We start from the raw sequence: 21,945 nt of genomic DNA on the forward strand, positions 1-21,945 counted from the left end.
GGAGCTGGGGGGTTGTCTGTAATAACATTAAACAGACCTTCTTTCCGCAGAATTGCCTCTGCATATAATACCCACTCTGTGTAATTATTCTTATTGAGCTTAGGAATCCCAAAAGCATCAACCAGCTTTGAGTTAGCCATTTTCTGCTGCTTAAAACAAGCTGCGTCACAGTCCTGCAGCTTCAGCCAAAAGCACTTGTAAAAGTACTTTCGATTTCCCCAGCCATCCAAGCCTGTTAGCTTGTGCCTTTTGGAGCCTTGCCTGTAACACGGCAAAACGGCTTTAAAAGTTCAAAGTCCAGCAATAAAACCATAAACTAGGAGCTGGCAGGCTGCCAGGCTGCTCCGGGAGCATGAGCACATACCTTCATCAATCAAACTTGACGCGCAGAGCAGATAACGCGATCCGTTCCTCTGTACCTCTGCCGGCATTCCGACTCGAACGCTGGAGTCTTTGATCCTCTGTTTGATTTACGTCTTTCTGGGCCCGGAACCAAAATGTTGATATAGCAGAGTCCGTTTGCACAACGGAATGATGAATAGTACGTGCCACATGCTTTTTGTTGCTTTATTTTCAGTTCATTGTAGAGAATTTACAAACATGCATCTTGCCTCTGCTGGAGCAGAGAAGCAACCGTCCTTCTCCTCGAAATAACGAACACCGAGAGAGAAAACAGTGAAAAACAGGAAACCAGTGTACGTCACATCCAGCTTCCCTTTCCCGTGGGAAAACCCAACAGTACTCTGACTGTGGAATGTAAACATTGTCTTGTGACTAGCACTTTGCTGCACAGTGAAGAGAGCAGAAACCAACAGCATGCACTGTTCCCATGAATGCTGACTGCTACAGAATTCTAGACAATCTGGGAGCAACAAATCCTAGCCTCTCTTTCTCCATGGGGAGTGTGGCGCACACATACCCACTTGGGTCCTTTAGCGGTATATTTTGCTGTAGTCAGGGACTGTTGTTTTCACGGAGGGGAACGGGCACAGATAGAATGGAATAGCCGGGACCCTGAACAGCAGCCCTCTCCACTGCAACGTTTTGTTGCAGGTACCACTTTTGTGAATCACAGGGCTGGACTGACTCAGCGGTCACTCTGACTTTCTTCGCCAGCTGCCAACCAGGCTGTCTTTGAGACCTTGCCAGAAAGGGTACGCTAGGCACCTGCAACTCCTGTCATTTACCCTCAGCATCAGATTGCCAGAAGTCCACATTTTCTGAAAACGGAGGGCTATGGTTTGGAGGAGAATACCACCACCTGATTCTCCTGGAGAGAGAGAGAGTGTGTGGCATTGGTGCCCGGGGGAAAACCTGGCAGCGCTCAGAGGCGGGAGGTGTGGATATGTGTATCCTGTTCCTTTTGCTTGCTTAGGAGAGGCAGGCTGGCAGACACTTTCCCTTGGCTTTATACTCTGCGACTCTACACATCTCCCGACAAGCTCCTTTAGCAGTCCCCAAAGACTGAATGCAGTTCCTGGCACACAGCCCCATGCAGCCAGCCACTGTCTGCAGGGCTCCTTCGGAAAGCCCCAGGAAAGAAATCCGAGCAGCAGCAGAATAATGGAGCAGAGGAGAAACTTAATTTCTGCTTTCCCTGGCAGGTGAAAGCAACCTAGGGAGCTAGGAGAGGTGTGGGGTCAGCTGGTAGCCCCCCACTCCATTCCTGGCAGGAGCTGCAGAAAACAGAGGAGAGAGGGAGCAGCTTAGTGGTAAAGGATCTGCCTTGCAAGCCAAAAGGTTCCGGGTTCAATCCCCCAGCATCTCCAGAAATCCCAGAGAGCCGGTGTCAGCCAGTGTAGACTATACTGAGCAAGATGCACCCGTGGTTTGACTCAGCGTCAGACAAGTTTGCCCTGGGTCCTGGAAGGATGCAGTTAACCACAATGGGTGGCGTCTGCTGTTGGGCATACTCAGAGCAGACTCATTAAAACCAGAGGACTTTAGGTAAGAAGGCTGATTTATCTCTAGCTAGCTTGCTGGTTCATCTAGTTCAGGGCCCACCAAACTTGGGTCACCAGCTGTTGTTGGACTACAACTCCCATCATCAAGTGGCCATGGATGATGGGAATTGTAGTCCAAAAACAGCTGGAGACCCAAGTTTGAGAAGCCCTGGTCTAGTCTAAATGGTGTTGGGCTCCAGCTCCCAATAGCCCTAGTCAGCATGGCCAGCGGTCAGGGATGATGAGCTTTGTAGTCCACCAAAATATCCAGAGGGCTACAGATTCCCCACATGTGCTCTGTTCTATGCTAAATGGCAGAAGCTCTCCAAGGATTCACACAGCGCCATCTTTGAGATACCACGGAGTGGAACTGGGACCTTTTTCTGAGTACAAAGCAGATACTATACCACTGAGCCACAGTCATTCCCTGCAAGCAACTTGTTGATTTAGTTCCAATGGGTTGACTCTGCATATGACATGCATTTAAAGCACATCAAAAATGTATTTAAAATACCTTCCTCCCTTCAGAGAATCTTGGGAACTATAGTTCATTAAGGGGGCTGGGAATTGTAGCTCAGCGAGGGGGGAACTGCCATTGCCAGGGTTCTTTGGCAGACGTGAGCTTTAAATGTGCATGGGATGTGCTTTGAATGTGTGATGAAGCTCTAAAACCTTACAGTTATTCCAGTGAGAAAACAGAGGAATTAAATTCTGGTAGCAAAACCTTTCATCTGGAAGCCAACATGCTTTGCTCTAGGCAGTTAATATCTGCTTTTATCCGTTGCTATAACAAATGTATTTTTCCAGTTGTATTTTATTAAATATCAAAAAATTCACATATATATATATTCCAATACATAACTTTTTTGTTTTGTTTTGTCTACTTCCCACCCCTTTTTCCATGGTGTTTTTTTACTTCTCCCCCTTGCTTCACCCTATCTTCTGTCTTTTATACCATAACAATGATACAATAACTTCTAATTCCTTCTGTTGCTCATAGTTCAAATCCTGATTGCGAATTCATCGTACTATAACATTTCTTTAGACAGTCAAAAAAAAAAAAAAAGCTTCCATTCTTCCACAAAACAATCGTCCTTAGGTTCTCCTATTTTAGCTGTTACCTTTGGCAATTCCGCATAATAGTCAATCACATTACTTATCCATTCCTTTTTGGTGCGAAGTTGCTATAACACAGGTGAAAATAGATCTAGGATGGGTACGGGGAGCTTCAGAGCTGTGGGCCATATGTGGCCCTCCAGGGTGTTCCATGTGGCCCTTGGGTCCCTCTCAAGGTTGTGCCATTTCCTGGCATTGCTTTGCACCTTCCTTGACTGCAGCTTTGCCTGGCTTCAGGGAGTCCTTCCACTCTGACAATGCTGCTTGCTTTCTTGAATGGAAAATAGAGAGGGGATTGTGAGTGGAAATCTGCCTATTTCACTGAAGTGAAATGTGCATTCCTTCCTTCTCCCAATCTTGTTCTTGGCTCTGCCTGCCACGGCCATGTGGCCCCTGAAAGATTACCCAGAAGCAGAATGTAGCCCTCGAGTTGCAAATGTTTCCCCACTGTTGATACAGAATGTGCCTGTGGATTGCGACTGGGGGGGGGGGGAGAGAGAGAGACAGACCTCACGGTTTGTCCAGGCTTCAAAAATCTCCTTTTTGTCAGAACTGGAATCAGTGTGTTATGCGCTGTGGTCTAAACCACAGAGCCTCTTGGGCTTGCTGATCAGAAGGTCAGCGGTTCAAATCCGTGTGAAGGGGTGAGCTCTCATTGCTCTGTCCCATCTCCTGCCAACCTAGCAGTTCAAAAGCATACCAGTGCAAGTAGATATATAGGTACCACTGTGGCGGGAAGGTAAATGGTGTTTCTGTGCACTCTGGCTTCCATCACAGTGTTCCGTTGTGCCAGAAGCGGTTTAGTCATGCTGGCCACATGACCTGGAAAGCTGTCTGTGGACAAACACTGGCTCCCTTGGCCTGAAAGAAAGATGAGTGCCGCAATCCCATAGTCGCCTTTGACTGGACTCAACCGTCCAGGGGTACTTTACCTTTTCTACCTTTACCTTAAATAAAGACTAGGCATGTGAGAGTTCAAATCCCTCCCCTCAGCTGAGAGCATGATCTGGAGGCAGTCACTGTCTCTCAGGCTAGACTACCTCGTAGGGGTGTTGCAGGGAAATCCACTTGGAACTCCTTGGGGGAAGTGTGGAATGAAAACGAAGCAGGTGCTTGGAATCCAAAGGCAACCAAATGCCCATGGAAAGCTCACAAGTGGGGCATAGTCATTGCCCTTCTCTTGTTGCCCATCTGCAGCTGGTCTTCAGGGTCAAAGATCCTGGATGTGCCATGAAGCCAGCTACCCACCACTAGGGTCACATCCATACACATAAAGCACTCTTTCCCCACTGTAAACAGTCAAGGCTTCCTCTGGAGAATGCTGGGAACTGTAGTGCCGAGAGACCCCTCACAGAACTGCAACTCCCAGCACCCTCAACAAACTACAGTTCCCAGCATTCTTTTTTTTTGGGGGGGGGCGGGGAGCCACGACTGTGAAAGTGGTATAAGAATGCTTTCAGTGTGTGTCGTGTGGATGTGACCACAGTCCTCTGGCCCTCTTTGAAAGCCCATGCCTGCTGCCACAATCTCACAGCCAGGGGGTGGTTCCATGAACGGATCGTGTGCTGTGCAATGTGACGAGGCTGCTTTTTGGTTGCAAAAGGGAGACCGCCTGCTTTTGCTCACTCCTTCTTGTTCCCCGGAGGTTGACCTCACTCTCTGCTCTCCCCTGCAGTGGCTGTGGACACTACTTTGCACGTGGAGTGGACCGAGGCGAAGTCCCTGTCCGCCCTCTCGCCCCTGGGCCACACCCGGACCTCCCTAGTGCGCAGGCTGGTTCGCCAAAGCTCTGTGGACAGCCAGGATTCTCTCGAGGTGCCCTTTTTCATCACTCTGCTTCTAGGCTGGCAGGACTGCGGGGGGAGATGGATGTTGCTGCAGCAACAGCCTTAAGGTGCATGTAGCTTAAGCTGGCGCATGGTGGGAGCTCCTGCGTGGCACGGGGGCGGGAAAGAAGGGAGACTTGTGTGCTATTGGTCCATTGGTTCTGCGCTTGTCAGCTCCAGCCTCCCCCAACCTGATGCTCTCCACTGGTTTGGGACTACAACTCCCATCAGTGCCAGGGTTGATGGGAGTTGTAGTACATTTCGGTTGCCCTTTTCTGAACATTTTCCAGCTCTACAATATCCCTTCTGAGGTCCTGTGACCTTAACTGTGCTCTGCATTCCAAGTATGGCTGTAGAACTATAGATTTGTATAACATTATTACAATATTGGAGGTTTCATGTTCACTCCCTTTCGTAACAATCCCCAGCACGTAATTCACCTTTCCCAAAGCCACTGAGTATATTATTTAGCATTTGTATTGTACCACTAATGACCACAGTGTTCCACACCGAAAACAGGTCCCTGCCTTGAGCAGCTTACACTCTCAAGCTTTTCCAAAGGGGAAGCGTCTATCAGAGGGGAGGAAGACAGGATGAGGGTAACAGGGGAAAGATACAGGCTCAGTTCAGTTGTGTTTCATGCACAGCAAAACAGGGTGATGTGTGTGTGAATGCGCAAAATAAGGAGTGTGACGATTGAACTTGTTGGGATGGATTTGGAGGGTAGGAGAGGCTCTGCTATTTATTAATTAGCCTTCCTCTTATTCACTTGAGCAAGATTTGTGTTTAGTTTAGCAGAGTTAAAAATATATCATCCTTTGCAGTATTAACATGGAAACCGGAGACAAAGCTGCATGGCTTTGTATAATTATCCAGGATGCCTCTGGCAGTCTGGATTCTCCCTTTATTATCCCTCTAAACAAAATAACCACACAGAAGTCCTTAATATAAGGATATAAAAGTATTGTTTACTTACATAAAGCTGCAGACTCAGTTCAAGCAGAAAATAGCAATGAAGTAAGGCAGTCAAGAAAACAGGGCGGGGGTACCAGTGGAAGGAGGCGTGTTCAGTTTTGCTTTATACACAGCAAAACTGTTGTATGCATATGTAAAATAAGGAGGGAGAAGGTTGAACTGACCTTGCTTCTGATGGCAAAGCCCTTCAGAATTTGTATTTGAGAATCAGTTAGGTAGCCGTGTTGGTCTGATGCAGTCGAAATGTATAAAAAAGATAATAAATTGTTCAGTAGCACCTTAGAGACCAACTAAGTTTGTTCTTGGTGTAAGCTTTCATGTGCATGCACGTATCTGAAGAAGTGTGCATGCACACGAAAGCTTATACCAGGAACAAACTTAGTTGGTCTCTAAGGTGCTACAGGACAAATTTATTATTATTATTTATTTCGTATTTGAGAAGTCGATGATTCCAGTAGGATGAGGTTTCTGCCTCTCCCCACCCCCCACTCACCTGCCTAGCTTCTGCATTTTTACCAGAAGCAAATTATGGCGGAAATTCAACTGGTGCAGCCTGACCAGGACATGAGATGCATTGATGGGCAAAGGTATACCTGTTGAATTCTTAAATTTTACTTTCCTTTCTGTTGCTGGTTGAAATATACTCAGAGTCGCAGAGTGATTTCATGCTCTTTATTCAGCTCATAGTGGTGAGGAGGAATGAATGAAAGTCCCCTCACAGTATCTGCTTTATATACATTATTTACACAATGGGCTGCACATGATTGGCTAATTCCGGAATTCTACTGTAAGCCAATCAGGTTGTGGATTCACTTCAATCTGGAGCAGGATTGGGTGGTTCCTGCCAACCAATCATACTGCTGCATTGTTCTAGGACCAATCAGACTGCTGCATTCTGAATCCTATTGTTCTAGGACTAATCAGACTGCTGCAATTTGGATCCTATTGTTCTCAGTACATAACACTGGTTTTGTTTGACCTTGATAGGGCAGTTGCTTAAAGGTGCAGAGCATCTGTCAGGAAGAAAAGTCACCCACCCTGCCCAATGCAGTCAGCTGTTAAAGATCAGGCCATTAAGGAATCTCATCTCTCATCCTGCATTTCCTACTCCCTGTGAGCTGTCCCTGTCTGACTTTAGCAGCTTCAGGGTTTTTTACACACTCCAGGGGGTGCCTTCTTTCAAATGCTGGGATTAATTCAATTACCTCGCCCCGGGTGGTCCCTGCTCCTAGCATTCTAACTAAATGGCTAATAAGTCGAAAACAGTAGGTCTCTGATTTGGCCTGGCCAGAATTATGACTTTTCCAATGACTTGCTCACAAGGGAGCCAGGAAGCACCAAGGGTTGTCAACTGACCAAAGCAAACCCCTGACTGGCCTGATCCTACGCCTATTAACAGGAGCTTGGTCTGCAGGCACTGGCAAAGCTTTTCACAGCACGGAGCATGGAAACCTGTAAATACTCACAGCGGGTGGCACTGTGGGTTAAACCACAGAGCCTAGGACTTGCCGATCAGAAGGTTGGCGGTTCGAATCCCCGCGATGGGGTGAGCTCCTGTTGCTCGGTCCCTGCTCCTGCCAACCTAGCAGTTCGAAAGCACATCAAAGTGTAAGTAGATAAATAGGAACCGTTCCGGCGGGAAGGTAAACGACATTTCCGTGTGCTGCTCTGGTTCGCCAGAAGTGGCTTAGTCATGCTGGCCACATGACCCGGAAGCTGTATGCCAGCTCCCTTGGCCAATAAAGCGAGATGAGTGCCGCAACCCCAGAGTCGGCCACGACCGGACCTAATGGTCAGGGCTACCTTTACCTTTACCTTTAATAGAAACACAGGTAGCTGCTTCACATTGGGTCAGATTATTTGCCTACTCCAACAGGTGGTGATTCCTTCATCATAAGAACTCAGGGTGGTCACAGAATAAAATGCAAGATAAAACACAAGTAAATAAGTAAATCAAAACAACAGAACAATAACAATAACCTCTCCCTTCCCACAGACACAATTTAAAGGCTGTAGAATATTAATCAGCCAAAGACCTGGTTGAATAGGAACTTTTTGGCCTGGCGCCTAAAAATGTATCATGAAGGCACCAGGTGAACCTCCCTGGGGAGAGCAGTCCACAAACGGGGAGCCACTGCAGAGAAGGCCCCGTTCTCCTGTTACCGCGCTCCAGAGCTCTCGTGCAGGAGGCACGCGAAGAAGGGCCTCGGATGAGTCCAGGACAGTTTACATGGGGAGAGGCGGTCCTTGCGGTATTGCAGTCCTGAGCCGTTTAAGGCTTTCCAGGTCAAATCCAGCATTTTGAGTTTGGCCCAGAAACGAATTGGCAGCCAGCGCAGTCAGGTCAGGATCAGTGTAATATGCTCAAACCATCTTATCCCAGTGAGCAACTTGGCTGCCCAATTCTGCACCAGCTGGCTGAAGCTTCTGAACTGTCTTCAGAGGCAGCCCTACGCAGTTGAGGATTGCCCATTGGGGTGCTGCCCCACCAACTGCCCTTTGTCTCAGTGGCGTAGCGTGGGGGGTGCAGGGGGGGCCGGCCGCACCGGGCGCAACATCTGGGGGTTAGGGTTAGGGGGCGCAAATCCACGGGTTAGGGGGCGCAAATCCACGGGTTAGGGGGTGCAAATTACTTGCCTTGCCCCGGGTGCTGACAACCCATGCTACGCCACTGCTTTGTCTGCCACCAGCCCCTGCCGACCTGCCTTCTTACAACCAAGTGCAGCAGGTGGCCCTGGCTGTCCATTTCCTCCTCCCTTGCAGAACTCAGCAGGGAAGAGGATGGGGGAGAAAGCAAGAATTACCTGGCTCTCTCTGTCTTCCAGCTCCTTGGGTACCAGCTGCCACTGCTGGAGATGCTCAAAGCTGAAGGAGGGATCCGTGCTCTATCCACTGTGTTTTGGTAGTTTGGTGGTCCATTGGGTGTGTGTGTGTGTTTCAGATGAATATCCGCAGGGTTGGATGTAAGATTGCTGTTTCAGCAGTGAGAGGGTACTCCTGAATCCTGCAAAACAGGGGTGGCTACCCTGTGACCCTTTATATGTTGTTGGACCCCGCTTTGTCTTTCTGAATGGCTCCGCCCTGCTTCTTAGCGGGGCAGAGCATCCTGTTAGAAATGAGCCATCCCTTTGCTCCATGTCTCTTGGAGGCCCCAGAGAAAGGGAGCCCCAATCTTGGATTTGCTCCTCGGGTACTATGACAACACCCTCGAACAACAGCGCAGATGCCGTGTGCCTGAAAATGGCAGGTTTTATAAGCCAGCCGGTTTTGTTATTGTTTCCCTGGCAGTGCTGCTCAGAGTGCAGGTGGGGGGTGCTTTCCAGAAGGCACCAGGAAAAATAATAATGCAAGAATGGCAAGACCTGTGTGGCTGCTACCGTGCAGCCAAGTCCCACCGAATGCTGCAGAGATGGGCTCTAAGGCTGTGCTGCTAATCGGGTAGCATCCAAGCAGCCTGCTTGGAGAGAGCAACTGCGTCCCCAAGACTGGGGACCTTTTTCTCACCTTTTTCTCTCTCGCCATGCAAATGTCACCCGTTTTCCCACAGAACAGCCCCAAAACAAGTGACCTGTTCTGAAGGACAAGCCAGCTGTTGGTCTGCAGTCAGGATAACTTTATGGGAAGTGGCTTAAACCTCGTCTAAGTTCTCAGGAGGTGAGAAAATGAGCCCAGGTGCTGGTTGGTGAAAGTGGGGCAAAAGAGCCATGGGGCTTTCTGCCTGGCCCTTAGCCACACACACCCTCGCCCCAGGCCACACCCCTCAACAAGTCCCACACCCTATTGTTTTTGCCTGGCTGTGTCGTCAAACTGATTATGCCTCTTGCTCATCTGCACAGAGGATGCGTTGCTCTCTCTGTGTGTGGACTCAGGTATACAGCTGCAAATAAAACGTTTTAAATGTGTTGTGAAGTGCAATACACATATGTGACACTAGATGGCAATAGTGAGCTATGCCAAACTCAATGTATTTTTCAAAGTGTTTTTTTTTTTAAAAAAATAGTATTTTCACAGCGTTTTTTTTATATGTGTGTATCCACCTGTGTGTGTATGTAGAAACTAATTTCACCAAAATAAAATTAACATTCATTGCACTGCCAACTTTAGCCTCTGGCTCCAACACCACTGGCATATGGCACTTGCAAGATTGCCCAGAAAGAAATGCAACCCACAGGCTGAAGTAAATGTGTCTGCCCCCTTGTAGAACCTTAGATCACATGGGAAACATGTCTCTGTGCCCATGTAAATACACCCCCAATACCCAAGCAAGTGTATGGTTCCTATAACTGTTCCTTTAAACAACAGTAGGATAGCAGCAATGTTCAGGCGATCAAGTTAGTTGCAGCAATGAAAAGCGTCACCTCAGCTGGTGATTTCTACATATCAAAGCTCTCTTAATAGCACAGGAGCAGTCTAGGGGTGGATCTACACACAGGGGGAAAGACCCTATAAATCAGTCAGAAATAAATCATAATACAGTGGTGCCCCGCAAGACGAATGCCTCGCAAGACGGAAAACTCGCTAGATGAAAGAGTTTTCCGTTTTGGAGGGGCTTCGCAAAACGAATCTCCTATGGGCTTGCTTTGCAAGACGAAAATGTCTTGCGAGTTCCTGTGGTTTTTCCCCTCCCCCCCTTTTTCTAAGCCGCTAAGCCACTTATCAGCTGATCTGATAAGCTGATAAGCCGCTAAAAGCCGCTAAAAGCCGCTAATAGCGCTAATAGCGCTAATCCGCTAATCCATCAATGGGCTTGCTTCGCAAGACAAAAAAACCGCTAGACGAAGAGAATCACAGAATGGATTCTTTTCGTCTTGCGAGGCACCACTGTAACAAAAAAAAAAAGGACTATTGAAAATCTCAAATAATTTATTTTTGCTTTCCATCGCCATCTGGTGTTGCATGTTTGTAACACATTCAAAACGCTGGGTTTTTTTAAAAAACTAATGTAGCTGAGTCCTAGGTTGCTGCTTTTTTCCCTAGGTTGCTGGAAATCCTACCAGGCCAGTATCTAGAACTGCCAGCATATTTGGGCGGAGGGTGGTGTGTGTGTGTGGCTGGGGAAACCCAGCCAGATGGGCGGGGTATAAATAATAAATTGTTGTTGTTGTTATTTGTATGGGAGGAGAGAGCCAAGCCCAGTTGCCAGAATGTTTTGCGTAAAAGCCAGAATATTGCAATTATTGCCAGAATGTTCTGACCAACAGTGAGAGTTTTTGCATGAAATTTAACTGTAAAATTGGTGGAACTTCTTGTTGCAGGAGGTTGGGCTGTGTCCCCATCCCCCTTGAGGCCCTGCATTTTGACACCTCTTTAATAATGTTGCAGATGGGGGGGGGGTTGGTGGTGGTGGGAGCTAACTGTTGCTTGAGTGGGAAAGCGAGGCTTTCTATCGTGTTAATTTTTCCTCTACTGCTTCATTTTTGTTCCGCTGTAATAATTTTTTATGGTTATTGTTTGGACTGTGTTTTATTAATGACGTGAGTCACCATGAACGCTCCCTTAAGAGCCAAAACAGCCGGATAGAAATAGTTATTTATTTGCTTGTTTGTTTACTTGCAGATCTGATCCTCTGCTCTTTAGTATACGCCCAGCGAAAGAGCGCCGGCGATACTAAAAGGATAAAATAATTTAGAATGTGAACGCCAGATTGCAGTAGAAAAATCTCTTTAGGAAAATTGTTTTTAAATTGGGTGTGCATTTGCTGCCTGCAGGGCACCCCAAGTCGTGTGCCTGAGCTCAGCCCGAGAGCACCATTTCAAATGCCCGGCTTTGACGGACTGCAGAGTGCATGGGTTCGGGTTTTCCAGAGACACCCTACAAATGCGGCAGAAAGCAAATCCTTTGTGGGGAGAAAGTCCTTGGTTCAATTTCTTAAACGTCCAGTTAAACATATTGTGGTATCGATGAAAGTGCCTGAGACTTTGAAGCATGGTTGCAGCTCCAAGTAGCCATAAAGGACTCAGTGTTTCTCAAACTTGGGTGGGTCTGTGCTGTTGGACTACAACTCCCATCATCCCTAGCTAGCAGGACCAGTGGTCATGGATGATGGAAGTTGTAGTCCAACAACAGCCAGAGAACCCAGTTTGAGAAACACTGAGCTAGAATCTAGTGAATATGGATGGGTCCTACTGCAGGATGAATGTGCTACACAGGGAAGTTGAGGTAAGGCAGGCGTGGGGGACCTTTGATGCCCCCCCACATATATTTTTGCCATCAAAACATCCATAATCCTGACCATTTATTTCATGAAGTTTATATACATACTGCATGATTGTAAAAAGAAGCCCTCAAAGCAGTTATGGCTGGGTGAACTGGTCCCAATTGTCCTTGCTGGCTGAGGCTGATGGGAGCAAGAAGTCCAGCAACATAATGGAGAACAACAGATTCCCCATCCCTGTCCGGCGTAATGGTTAGAGCAGAGCATTCCAAACCTTTCATGTCGGTGACACATTTTTTAGACCTGCACCATTTTGCGACACAGCAATTTAGTTTTACTAGCAAACCAGAGCTTAAACTAACCTCTTTCCAGTGGGGAGTGTTTGCATGACACACCTACACACTGCAGCTGGCACACTAACATGTTGCGACACACAGTTTGGAAAGCTCTGGGTTAGAATGTTGGATTGGATGTGGGAGAGCAGGGTTCGAATCCCCACTCAGCCACTGCTCAGTTTACTGGGGCGACCTTGGGCCAACCACCATCTCTTCGCCTAACCTACCTCAAATGAAATAAAAAAATAAAGAATTCCTGGCAGACCCCTTAAATGCAACAGATGCCTGATTCTTAAATGGGGTTTCTCCCAGGACCAGAGCTTTGGACCCATGACTGGATGCTGCTCTGTAGATGAACATTCCTTGCCCACAGAAAGCTAGCCTGTCGGTGAGCCTTCATCCTGATATGCTAGCTTTCTGTCTGAGAGGATTTTCAAAAAAAGAGTGCTATGGTGCAGCAGCAGAGCATTCAGCCATACACAGGGCGCCCCCAGTTTGCAGCCTAACTGTCCAGAGGCAAGCTTGCCACCCTGTGGAGAATGAGCCCCAAGCCCCTATCCCCTTGACCCCCTCCCTTCCTCCCCACACAGCCCCGAGCTCCTGCGATGGCCTCTCTCTCTGGCTGGCTCGTTATACTACGTCTCGTGCTGCGCTGACGTCAGTACGAAGCCAGGCCTGTATCCTGGGAGAAATCAGTCCATGGTGACTGGTTGCCATGGAAATGCACCTCGTTGCAAGCTACAAGTCCAGAACCGCTTCGGAAGGAGCCCCTGGCGGTGCCTGCGAGCCGCTGGCACTGATGCCGGGCCAGGAGGGAGAAGCCGGAAGGGGCAGGTAAGTCCTCTAGGAGGGTCACTCTTCCCTTGCAGAAGGACAGGCCAGGATCTGGCTCCAGGAAGGGTTTTCTTCCGTGCAGGAGGGACTTGGGGAGAAGGGAGGATGGAGCCTGCAAATAAACCTACATGCAGCCATGGGAATAGGGTCCAAAGTGCAGGGCATCCCCCTTGCTTTTCCCTGCTGCGCATATAGGCACGTGTCGTGGGGACGGACAGCCGATTAAGCATTTCTCGTAGCAACTTCTGCGCACCTTATCAGCTGTCTTCCTGCGCTGCACCTGTTGCCTTGCGCAACCCCTCATCCTGAAGACGTTTCCATGATGTGCTGCTGCTGACCTCCCTGCGGGCTGGGAATGGGCCCTGCGTGCGAACTTTGCCCCATTTGTCGTGCACGAGAAGGTGTTGTGTGCTTGTGCATGCGTGTGTGAGGCCCAGCTTCACAACTGCACAAAGCCATCATTTATGTAGCATTTGGGGCTTTGCGTCCTACTTCGTAATTAATTTTTTTGAATAGTTAATGTCGTTCTTGTAGTTTTCACTTATTTATCAGAAGCTACCCGGAGATCTTTATGTGACGGGGCAGGCGAAAAATGCCACAGAAGCTAGGTAAATAATAGATTGTGCCGTTTCCTGGGTAAGGGGTTCTTTTTTAAAGATGTGGTGATGGTACAGATGGATGAATAGATCTCCTGTCTGCTTCATTTTTATTTTTATTTGATCCAGATTGGGTGTGTGTTCTCCAAATGAAAATCCTCCTTGCAGGGACCGTTTTCCTTGTAGACATGTATGGGAGTTTTTTCCCAAATAGAAGAGGGGACAATTTTCATTTGTAAGATGGCACAGCATGAAAGGGTTTAAATCCCTTTAGGAAGGGCTGCGGGTCAGTGGCAAAAAACCAGTCCCTGGTTCAACCCCCAATATCTTCAGGTACGGCTAGGAGTGTCCCCTGTCTGGAATCCTGGTGAGCCACTGCCTGTCAGTCTATACTGGATCTAGACACATCAAAGAAGCGTTTCACTTAAAGCCATTGCAAACTTTGTATGAGAAATCGGGTTAGCCAAAACGGAACTCCACATCGCCATCTGGTGTCACAGTGTTAGAATGCATAAACAACGCATATAAAGCGTTCTTTTATTTGCCGGTGTAGCTGAGTCCCACCAGATGCTGCTGAACTACAGCTCCCACTGTCCCCGGCCATTGGTCACACTTGCAGGGGCTGATGGGAGATGTAGTCCAGCAAACGCTGGAGGAGCATACTCTGTGTAGACAATATTGAACTAGATGGACCAAAGTTATGACTTGGCCACTGTGAGAACAGGATGCTGACCCAGGTGGGTCATTGGCCTGACCCAACAGGCTCTTCTTCTGCTCTCATGGTATAAGGCATGGGTAGGCAAACTCAGTCCCGGGGGCCAGATCCAGCCCAATCGCCTTCTAAATCCGGGCCGCGGACGGTCCAGGAATCAGCGGGTTTTTACATGAGTAGAATGTGTGCTTTTATTTAAAATGCATCTCTGGGTAATTTGTGGGGCATAGGAATTCATTCATTATTATTTTTTCAAAATATAGTCCGGCCCCCGACAAGGTCTGGGGGACCGTGGACCGGCCCCCTGCTGAAAAAGTTTGCTGACCTGGTATAAGGAAACTTCCTAGGTTGCTTTCCCCAGCATTCCTGATCTGGATCAACTCTCCCTCTGGCTGCAAAGTTTAATCAGACCTGAAAGCTTTTTATTTATGCATCACAGTTCTCATGTCTAGCTTGTCTCTTACGTTCAAGCACACGGCTGTTGGTTAGAGGAGGAGAACCATCAAGTATTTTGTATGTTGAAAACTGGGAGGAAATGAGTAGTAAGAAATTGTAAGTCAGTCTGTGAGCACTTAGAAAAGGATGCTGTGACTACTAAAACCCAGCACGGGTTTCTCAAAAACAAGTCATGCCAGATAAATCTCGTTTCTTTTCTTGATAGAGTTACAAGCTTGGTGGATCGGGGGAACGCTGTAGGCGTAGTGTATCTCTATTTCAGTAAGGCTTTTGACAAAGCCCCCTCCCCATGATATTCTTGTGGAAGAGCTGGTAAAATGTCGAGTGGACGAGGTAGCTGTTAAGCGGGTTTGTAGTGGATTGACTGACCGAATGCAAAGAGTGCTCACTCACTCACAGTTCCTCATAATCCAGGGGGAAAGTGACAAGAGGGGTGGCTGCAGGGTTCTTCCCTGACACCGTTGTTGTTCCTCATCTTTATAAGCACCTTGGATGAAGGAATTCAGGGGATGCTCATGAAATTTGCGGATGAGACTGATACGGACTGAGGGGGGGGGTGCCTATTTCCCCCCCTCCTTCTTGACTGTCCGAGGCGATGACCTCAAGGGTGCCACCGCACACCCACCCTCAAACCCCTCCACCGTTGCACAAGCACCACACTATCCCCCAGACCCTTTCCCGAGCGAAATAAGCTCGAATATATATATATATTCCCTATGCTTTCCTATGCCTATCTGCGCTCCATACTTAGAACGAGTAGACCGAGTGTTTCCCTTCTCCGCTTATTCCTATGGCCGCGTTTTGGCCAATCACAGCCATGCATTCGTCTTGCAGGAGCTAGCTCAGGGAGCTCTTGCACGCCTCATTTAACCTCCTGACGAGCTGCTGACGGCCCCCCACGGCGAGAACAATAGAACCGAAACTCCCGACCTCGTAAAACTGTCAAACCCCTGTTACAATGTATCCATTTCTACAAGAATGGATACATTCTGCTTCCGCTTTTGATCTAAGCTACGGAACAGGCTGAGAGCCATAAGAACCTTTCAAAATTCATATAAAATCAACCACAGCTCCAATTTTCTCGCTCTTGGTGTCATTCGACTCAGTTTCCCCAGGACTCCATGATGTTACCCGACTCCATAATCCCTGAGACGGCAAGTCACGTACACAGGAGCTCCTTAATCCCGTCAGATCGTTCTGCCCAGCCCTTCCTCCAGGCAATACCAGGTGGTAGACGGTGCATATCAGTAACCCATTGTCCCACCGCCACCGGTACTCATGAAATGTATATTCGTGTATGACCCTCGCTCTGCATATTCCACCCCTCCCTTCCCTCAAATGTAAATCAGTGTAACCCCACCTTTCCCTGAGATATTCATGACGTGTGTAATGTATTCATGATGTAACCCACGAAACATGACCTTCCCATAATGTATTCATGACGTTTCTTGCACTGTATTCTGGGTCATGGAGGGAACTTTTAAAAGTTTGTGTCACCCCATACTCGGGGTTCAATGCCATTTTGAACCTGTTGCGCAATAAACTCGGATCTTCGTAGTTTGCTCCTGTGTCCGGCTGAGTTCCTTTTTTTCCTCCGCAAGGACCCGCGGACCTAGTCCGACGAGCCGGGTGGCTGTGCAACTCCGCACCCGGAATTTTCCGTAACAGTTTGGCGCCCGAACAGGGACTTGAGCGGTTCTCCCGGGTGTTGACCGGGGGCCCCGAAATCTTCAGCCGGCTCCAGGCCGTTTTGCCTGGGAAGACCCTTTTGGACCTCCGGCCATCTCCCGGGCGGTAATCGGAAGTCCCAGGAATTCAGCCGGGGAGCAAAGGGATCCAGCCGGCTTATTCGTCGATCCCGGGATCGGAACGTCTTAGAAGACGCGTGAGTATAAGGAAAAGGGAAAATCCAGTGCACTGGTGGGAAGGGGTGGAAGTCTCCTGGCAACCGAATTCTCTGCCCTCCTCTCTATCGTTTCTTCTCACCTGTCTCCTGGTCCAAGGGACAAGAGAGATCGTGGACCACCGCTCAACCCGAAAAGGGGGGTTCTGAGCTCTATCTCCTTTTCTCAAATTCTCCAGCCAGCCGCACCGATTGAGAGTCCGAAAGTAAGACGGAGAGACCCGGCTTGGAAAGACAGCCGACTCTCTGCAACGGGCATCTCAGTCGAAAGCAAGGGGTTGGAGTTCCTTTTCCGAACTTCCCGAGCGCCCTTACGGAGGGGGCAGGAAGGGGTCTTGCTTTCCTATCAATCAATCCCAGCCGCACCGGTCGGGCCACGTAACACGTGTATCGTGCGTGAGCCCGCTTCCGAAAGCAAGGGGGATTTTCCGTTCAAATCCTGTCCAGGGACTACCCGATCTGGCACCGCAATACGCGGGCGTTCAGTAGGGCCCCTTTTCCTGAGAGTGTGACGATAGGTAGGAGGTTGCCAGGAGGGATAGCCCATGAGGAATTGGGCGGGACCGGCAGAGTGGAAAAGAGACCCCAGGTTAAAAGGTTATAAGGGAATAAGTAATTAAAGAAATAGGAAAGGGAACATAAGGACCGGATAGCTAGAGCTCTTTAAAACCCCACTAAGAAAGTTGCCAAGCAACTAAAGACCCCGCTTTACTATATATCCTCACATTAGGCATACCAATCCCCTAGGTATACCAACCCTTACCGAACCTTTCTTTCCCCTTTCTGTCTAGACACGTGTGAATCATAAATGGGTACCCAGGCTTCTAAACACGAGCGGGCTCACTCTGGGAGGAAGGCTTCAAGAAAGCCATCCAAATCTCAGAAGGACCCTGACTCCCCTCTCCAATTTGTCATCATGTATTGGAAGTCCATCCCTGGCCACAAGCTATTATCCCAACGAAAACTAGAGGAACTCTGCACTGAGATCTGGCCCGCTAGCACCTCCTCTTCCAAGTCAGAACTACGCTGGCCGCCGGGAGGCTCCTTTAATGAAGAACGTATGAACCACCTAAAAAATTACTTAATGGAAGAAAAACCTCGCCAACTAGAATACTGGGCTACCTTTAAGACCGTAAGGGGGTTACTCCAAGCTTCAGAAGGTACAGCCTCGTACCAATTACCTATAATGAACCCCGGACGACAGCCCATGCCCCCCCCATATGAGGGGCACATCGCAGATGACGATGCGCAGCAAGCCCTGGTTCCCTTCTACTACGGGAGACCAACACCACCTGCCCCTAGCGACAGCGACAGTTCAAGTAGTGGCGAAGAAACAGGGGATGAAGGGGCACAAGAGAACGAAAATAAAAGAGTTACGAGACTACAGGCTAGAAAGGACCAGCGGGACCCCAGTCAAGCCAAGATAAAAACCCACCATCTAATATCCCGCAACTCTATAGAGGACCCCATCCAAACTAAAAAGAAAACTATCCCTTCAGCGCCTCATGAGCCCACAGCACAAACCCTAGGTCAGAATGCGGAGGCCCCAGGGACTTCCGACCAAGTGAGTTCAACCGTAACCTCTACTGCGGTCCAAATGCCTTTAAGAGCCTTACCAATACCACCTCTCCGACCTGATGGGCCGCCGAGAATGGTTTATACACACCACCCCTTCTACACCTCTGACCTCGTAACTTGGTCAAACCAGATGCCCTCTCTAAGGGACGACCCTGATAAATGCCACCGGCAGATTAGCGCCATCTTCTCTACCCACAACCCCACTTGGCCAGATGTCCACGTCCTATTGAATGCCCTATTCAACGAGGCAGAAAAAGCAGACATTATAGCCAAGGCTGGGGAAGCAATGGAATCGCCAGATTACCAGAGGGGACGACCCCAAGATGTGGAGGCTCTCTCAGCGCAGTGCCTCCGGGTGGAACCCACATGGGACTACAACACCACGGATGGGATCTGGTGCTTGAACCTGTTTAAGAAAGCCATCTTGGATGGTGTAAAGGCGGCCGGACAGCGCACCGTTAACTGGACCAAGGTCCAAACAGTAATGCAGGGGCCGAACGAACACCCGTCCGATTACTATACGAGGCTGGTCTCCGCCATCAAAACTTGGGGGGGGATAGACCCTGAAAATTCCCAACATGAGGTGATAGTCAAGGGTTTCTTCAAGGACCAAGCCTGTCCAGACATTAGGAAGGCCCTAAATCTACAGATTGGTTACGATGGGAAAAGTATTAGTGAGATCTTATCTATCGCCAAATCCGTTTATAACTCCAGAGACGAGAGAAAACGGAAAGAAACAAAAACAGAGACAGAACAGATCTTGGCCTTAAGTATGGAAGCTACCCAAGATCCTAACCGAAATAGAGGCTTCCACCGAGGAAAGGGGGTCCGGGGAGGAGGACCGCCCAATCCCTACAGGCAATGGGGACCGACCAATGGAGGATGCTACTATTGCGGGCAGGAGGGACACATAAAAAGGTTCTGCCCTTATCTTAACACATCATCCTACGGGGGACAGGATCCGAAACCATTCCCTGCACGAGCGAACCAACCCCCTCTCCCCCCACAACGCAATCTAACTCAGGGATACGCAGTTCACCAACCGACAGCCTATCCTCCGCAAATATCCTCGAACCCAACACCCCAGCCTCAACGACCTCAACCGGGCCCACGAACTCTAATGCCGACCATAAATACTCCTACACACCCGTGGGCAGATGCCACCGCTCCTCCCCTACACCCCCCAAACCAGCCACCACCTGACGATCAAGTTAACTACTGACAACCAGAAGGGGATCCCAGCCCTACCCAAACCATTTGTCCCATGTTAACGTTGTCATCGGAAGATCCTGTTTGCACTATTGAGATTGATGGTCATCCCTACCAGTGCTTACTAGACACGGGGGCCACATATTCCACCCTAACTGACAGCCATCTACTACCAGGGACAGTAACAAAAAAGGTAATGGGACTGGATGGGATACCCCGTACGTGCCCACTCTCACAACCAGCCAAGGTTACCCTCGGACCCCTACTAGCAGAACATACTTTTCTCCTAACCAGCAGCCCCGTGAACCTCCTCGGTAGGGACCTCCTTTGCAAACTTAACGCCACCATAAAGTGCTCCGCGGATGGCATCTACCTCTACATGCCCGAAGACTCCGTCACCACTTTCCAGGGCATCATACAGGAAGCGAAATCGGACCAACAGTTTCCCGAACTTCCCCCAGAATTAGAGAGGGAGTTGCCCGCCTCTCTGTGGGGCACTGAATCAACTTCAGTGGGACTTCTAATCTCGGCCACCCCGGTTAAAATTACTTACCGGACCGACCTGCCCTTCCCTTGCACCAAACAATACCCCTTGCCCAAAGAGGCCATCGAAGGGTTAACCCCAATGATCGAAGATTTCCTCCAAAAGGGTATCCTAGTCCCATGCGCTTCGCCTTGTAATACCCCAGTACTCCCAGTAAAAAAACCCTCAGTGGAAGGAGCCCCTGTCCGATATCGTTTTGTCCAAGACCTAAGACTAGTGAACCAGTTCGTCATACCCCGCCACCCTGTGGTGGGCAATCCAAACTCTCTTTTAAATGCCATTCCAGCGGAGACAACGTGGTATTCCGCCGCGGATTTATGCTCCGCCTTCTTTAGTATACCTCTAGACCCTGCCAGCCAATTCCTCTTTGCTTTCACCTGGGGACCCAGTCAGTTAACGTGGACAAGACTGCCCCAAGGTTATGTGGAGTCGCCCGCAATCTTCTCCGCAGTGCTACATCAAGATTTAGAAGACATACGTTTACCGGCTAACTCCGCCCTCCTTCTCTACGTAGACGACCTCTTATTGTGTTCCACTAGTGAGGAGGCATGTAAAGTTGACACAAAACACCTCCTGTCTGAATTAGCGAAGAAAGGACACAAAGTATCCCCAAAAAAGCTTCAATATTGCAAACAGGAAGTGAAGTACCTCGGGCACATCCTAGGAGTAGGTACCCGGAGTTTAGCCACTGACAGAATAGAAGCCGTCACAAAAATTCCCCTCCCAAAGACTAAACGACAGTTGCGCGGCTTCCTTGGGATGGCAGGCTTTTGCCGAGCATGGATTGCCGGTTACAGCGAAATCACAAAGCCCTTAACTTTCATGACCCGCCAAGACCACCCGGACACCTTGGTCTGGGAAGAAGAAGCCTATAAATCCTTTGAAAGACTAAAACGGGAATTGAGATCTGCCCCTGCACTAGGACTACCGGATTATCGCATCCCCTTTAACCTGTTCATCCACGAACAAATGGGGGTAGCCTCCGGTGTCCTAACCCAACCATTCCGAGACCAAGAAAGGCCAGTGGCCTATTATAGTTTGCAATTGGACAACACCGCGAAAGGGGCAGTCAGTTGCCTAAGAGCCATTGCCGCCGCCGCAATCCTCCTAGAAAAGGCTCAAGAAACAGTTTTAGGACATGAGATTACCATTCATGTGCCTCACTCTGTCTCAACCCTCCTTACCCTAAGGGGATGCCATCACTTCTCAAATTCCCGCCTCAACCGCTATGAAGCCCTCCTATTGACCCCGTCGAACGTCACGATCAAGCGAGTAAATTCCCTAAACCCAGCCACCTTATTACCTCTCCCGGATGATGGCACCCCACATCATGACTGTGCCACAATAGTCCGCCAAGCCGAGAAACCCAGGGAAGACCTGGATCACATACCTTTAGAAAACCCGGACCTTGTACTATACACAGATGGCAGCTCCAAGGTTGTAGAAGGGGAGAGGAAAACAGGATATGCCGTAGTTTCGGAATTTGAAGTGTTAGAATCTAACCCCATCAACCCACAATATAGCGCCCAAGCAGCAGAACTAATAGCGCTCATACGCGCCTGCGAACTCAGCGAGGGTAAGCGGGCTACCATCTACACGGATAGTAAATATTGTTTCGGCTTGGTCCACACCACTGGTCAAATCTGGCTACAAAGGGGCTTCTGAACAGCTGCGGGCTCCAAAATTTCACACGCCGCCCTAGTGGAGAGACTATTGGCCGCTATCCACATGCCCAGTGCGATCGCAGTTGTGCATTGTAAAGCA

The 21,945-nt window shown here is 49.0% G+C and overlaps 1 protein-coding gene across 6 annotated transcripts in view; it reads left to right on the forward strand.

Annotated features, from left to right (window-relative positions):
- The window catches only part of FAM131A (family with sequence similarity 131 member A), a 74,020-nt gene that overhangs the window by 18,937 nt on the left and 33,138 nt on the right, over nucleotides 1–21,945 (forward strand). For 3 of the 6 annotated variants that reach the window (XM_082224517.1, XM_082224516.1, XM_082224519.1), the window contains exon 2: nucleotides 4,735–4,874. The exons of 2 other annotated variants lie outside the window; for them this stretch is intronic. In XM_082224517.1, coding sequence (XP_082080643.1) covers nucleotides 4,735–4,874 — 140 coding nt within the window. Of the gene's footprint in view, nucleotides 1–4,734; nucleotides 4,875–13,033; nucleotides 13,184–21,945 lie in introns of those variants that run through there. One more of the 6 variants, XM_082224518.1, reaches the window with a different exon arrangement.

The sequence above is a fragment of the Podarcis vaucheri genome, assembly GCF_965113315.1.
Source record: "Podarcis vaucheri genome assembly, chromosome: 5".
NCBI classification, from domain to species: domain Eukaryota; kingdom Metazoa; phylum Chordata; class Lepidosauria; order Squamata; family Lacertidae; genus Podarcis; species Podarcis vaucheri.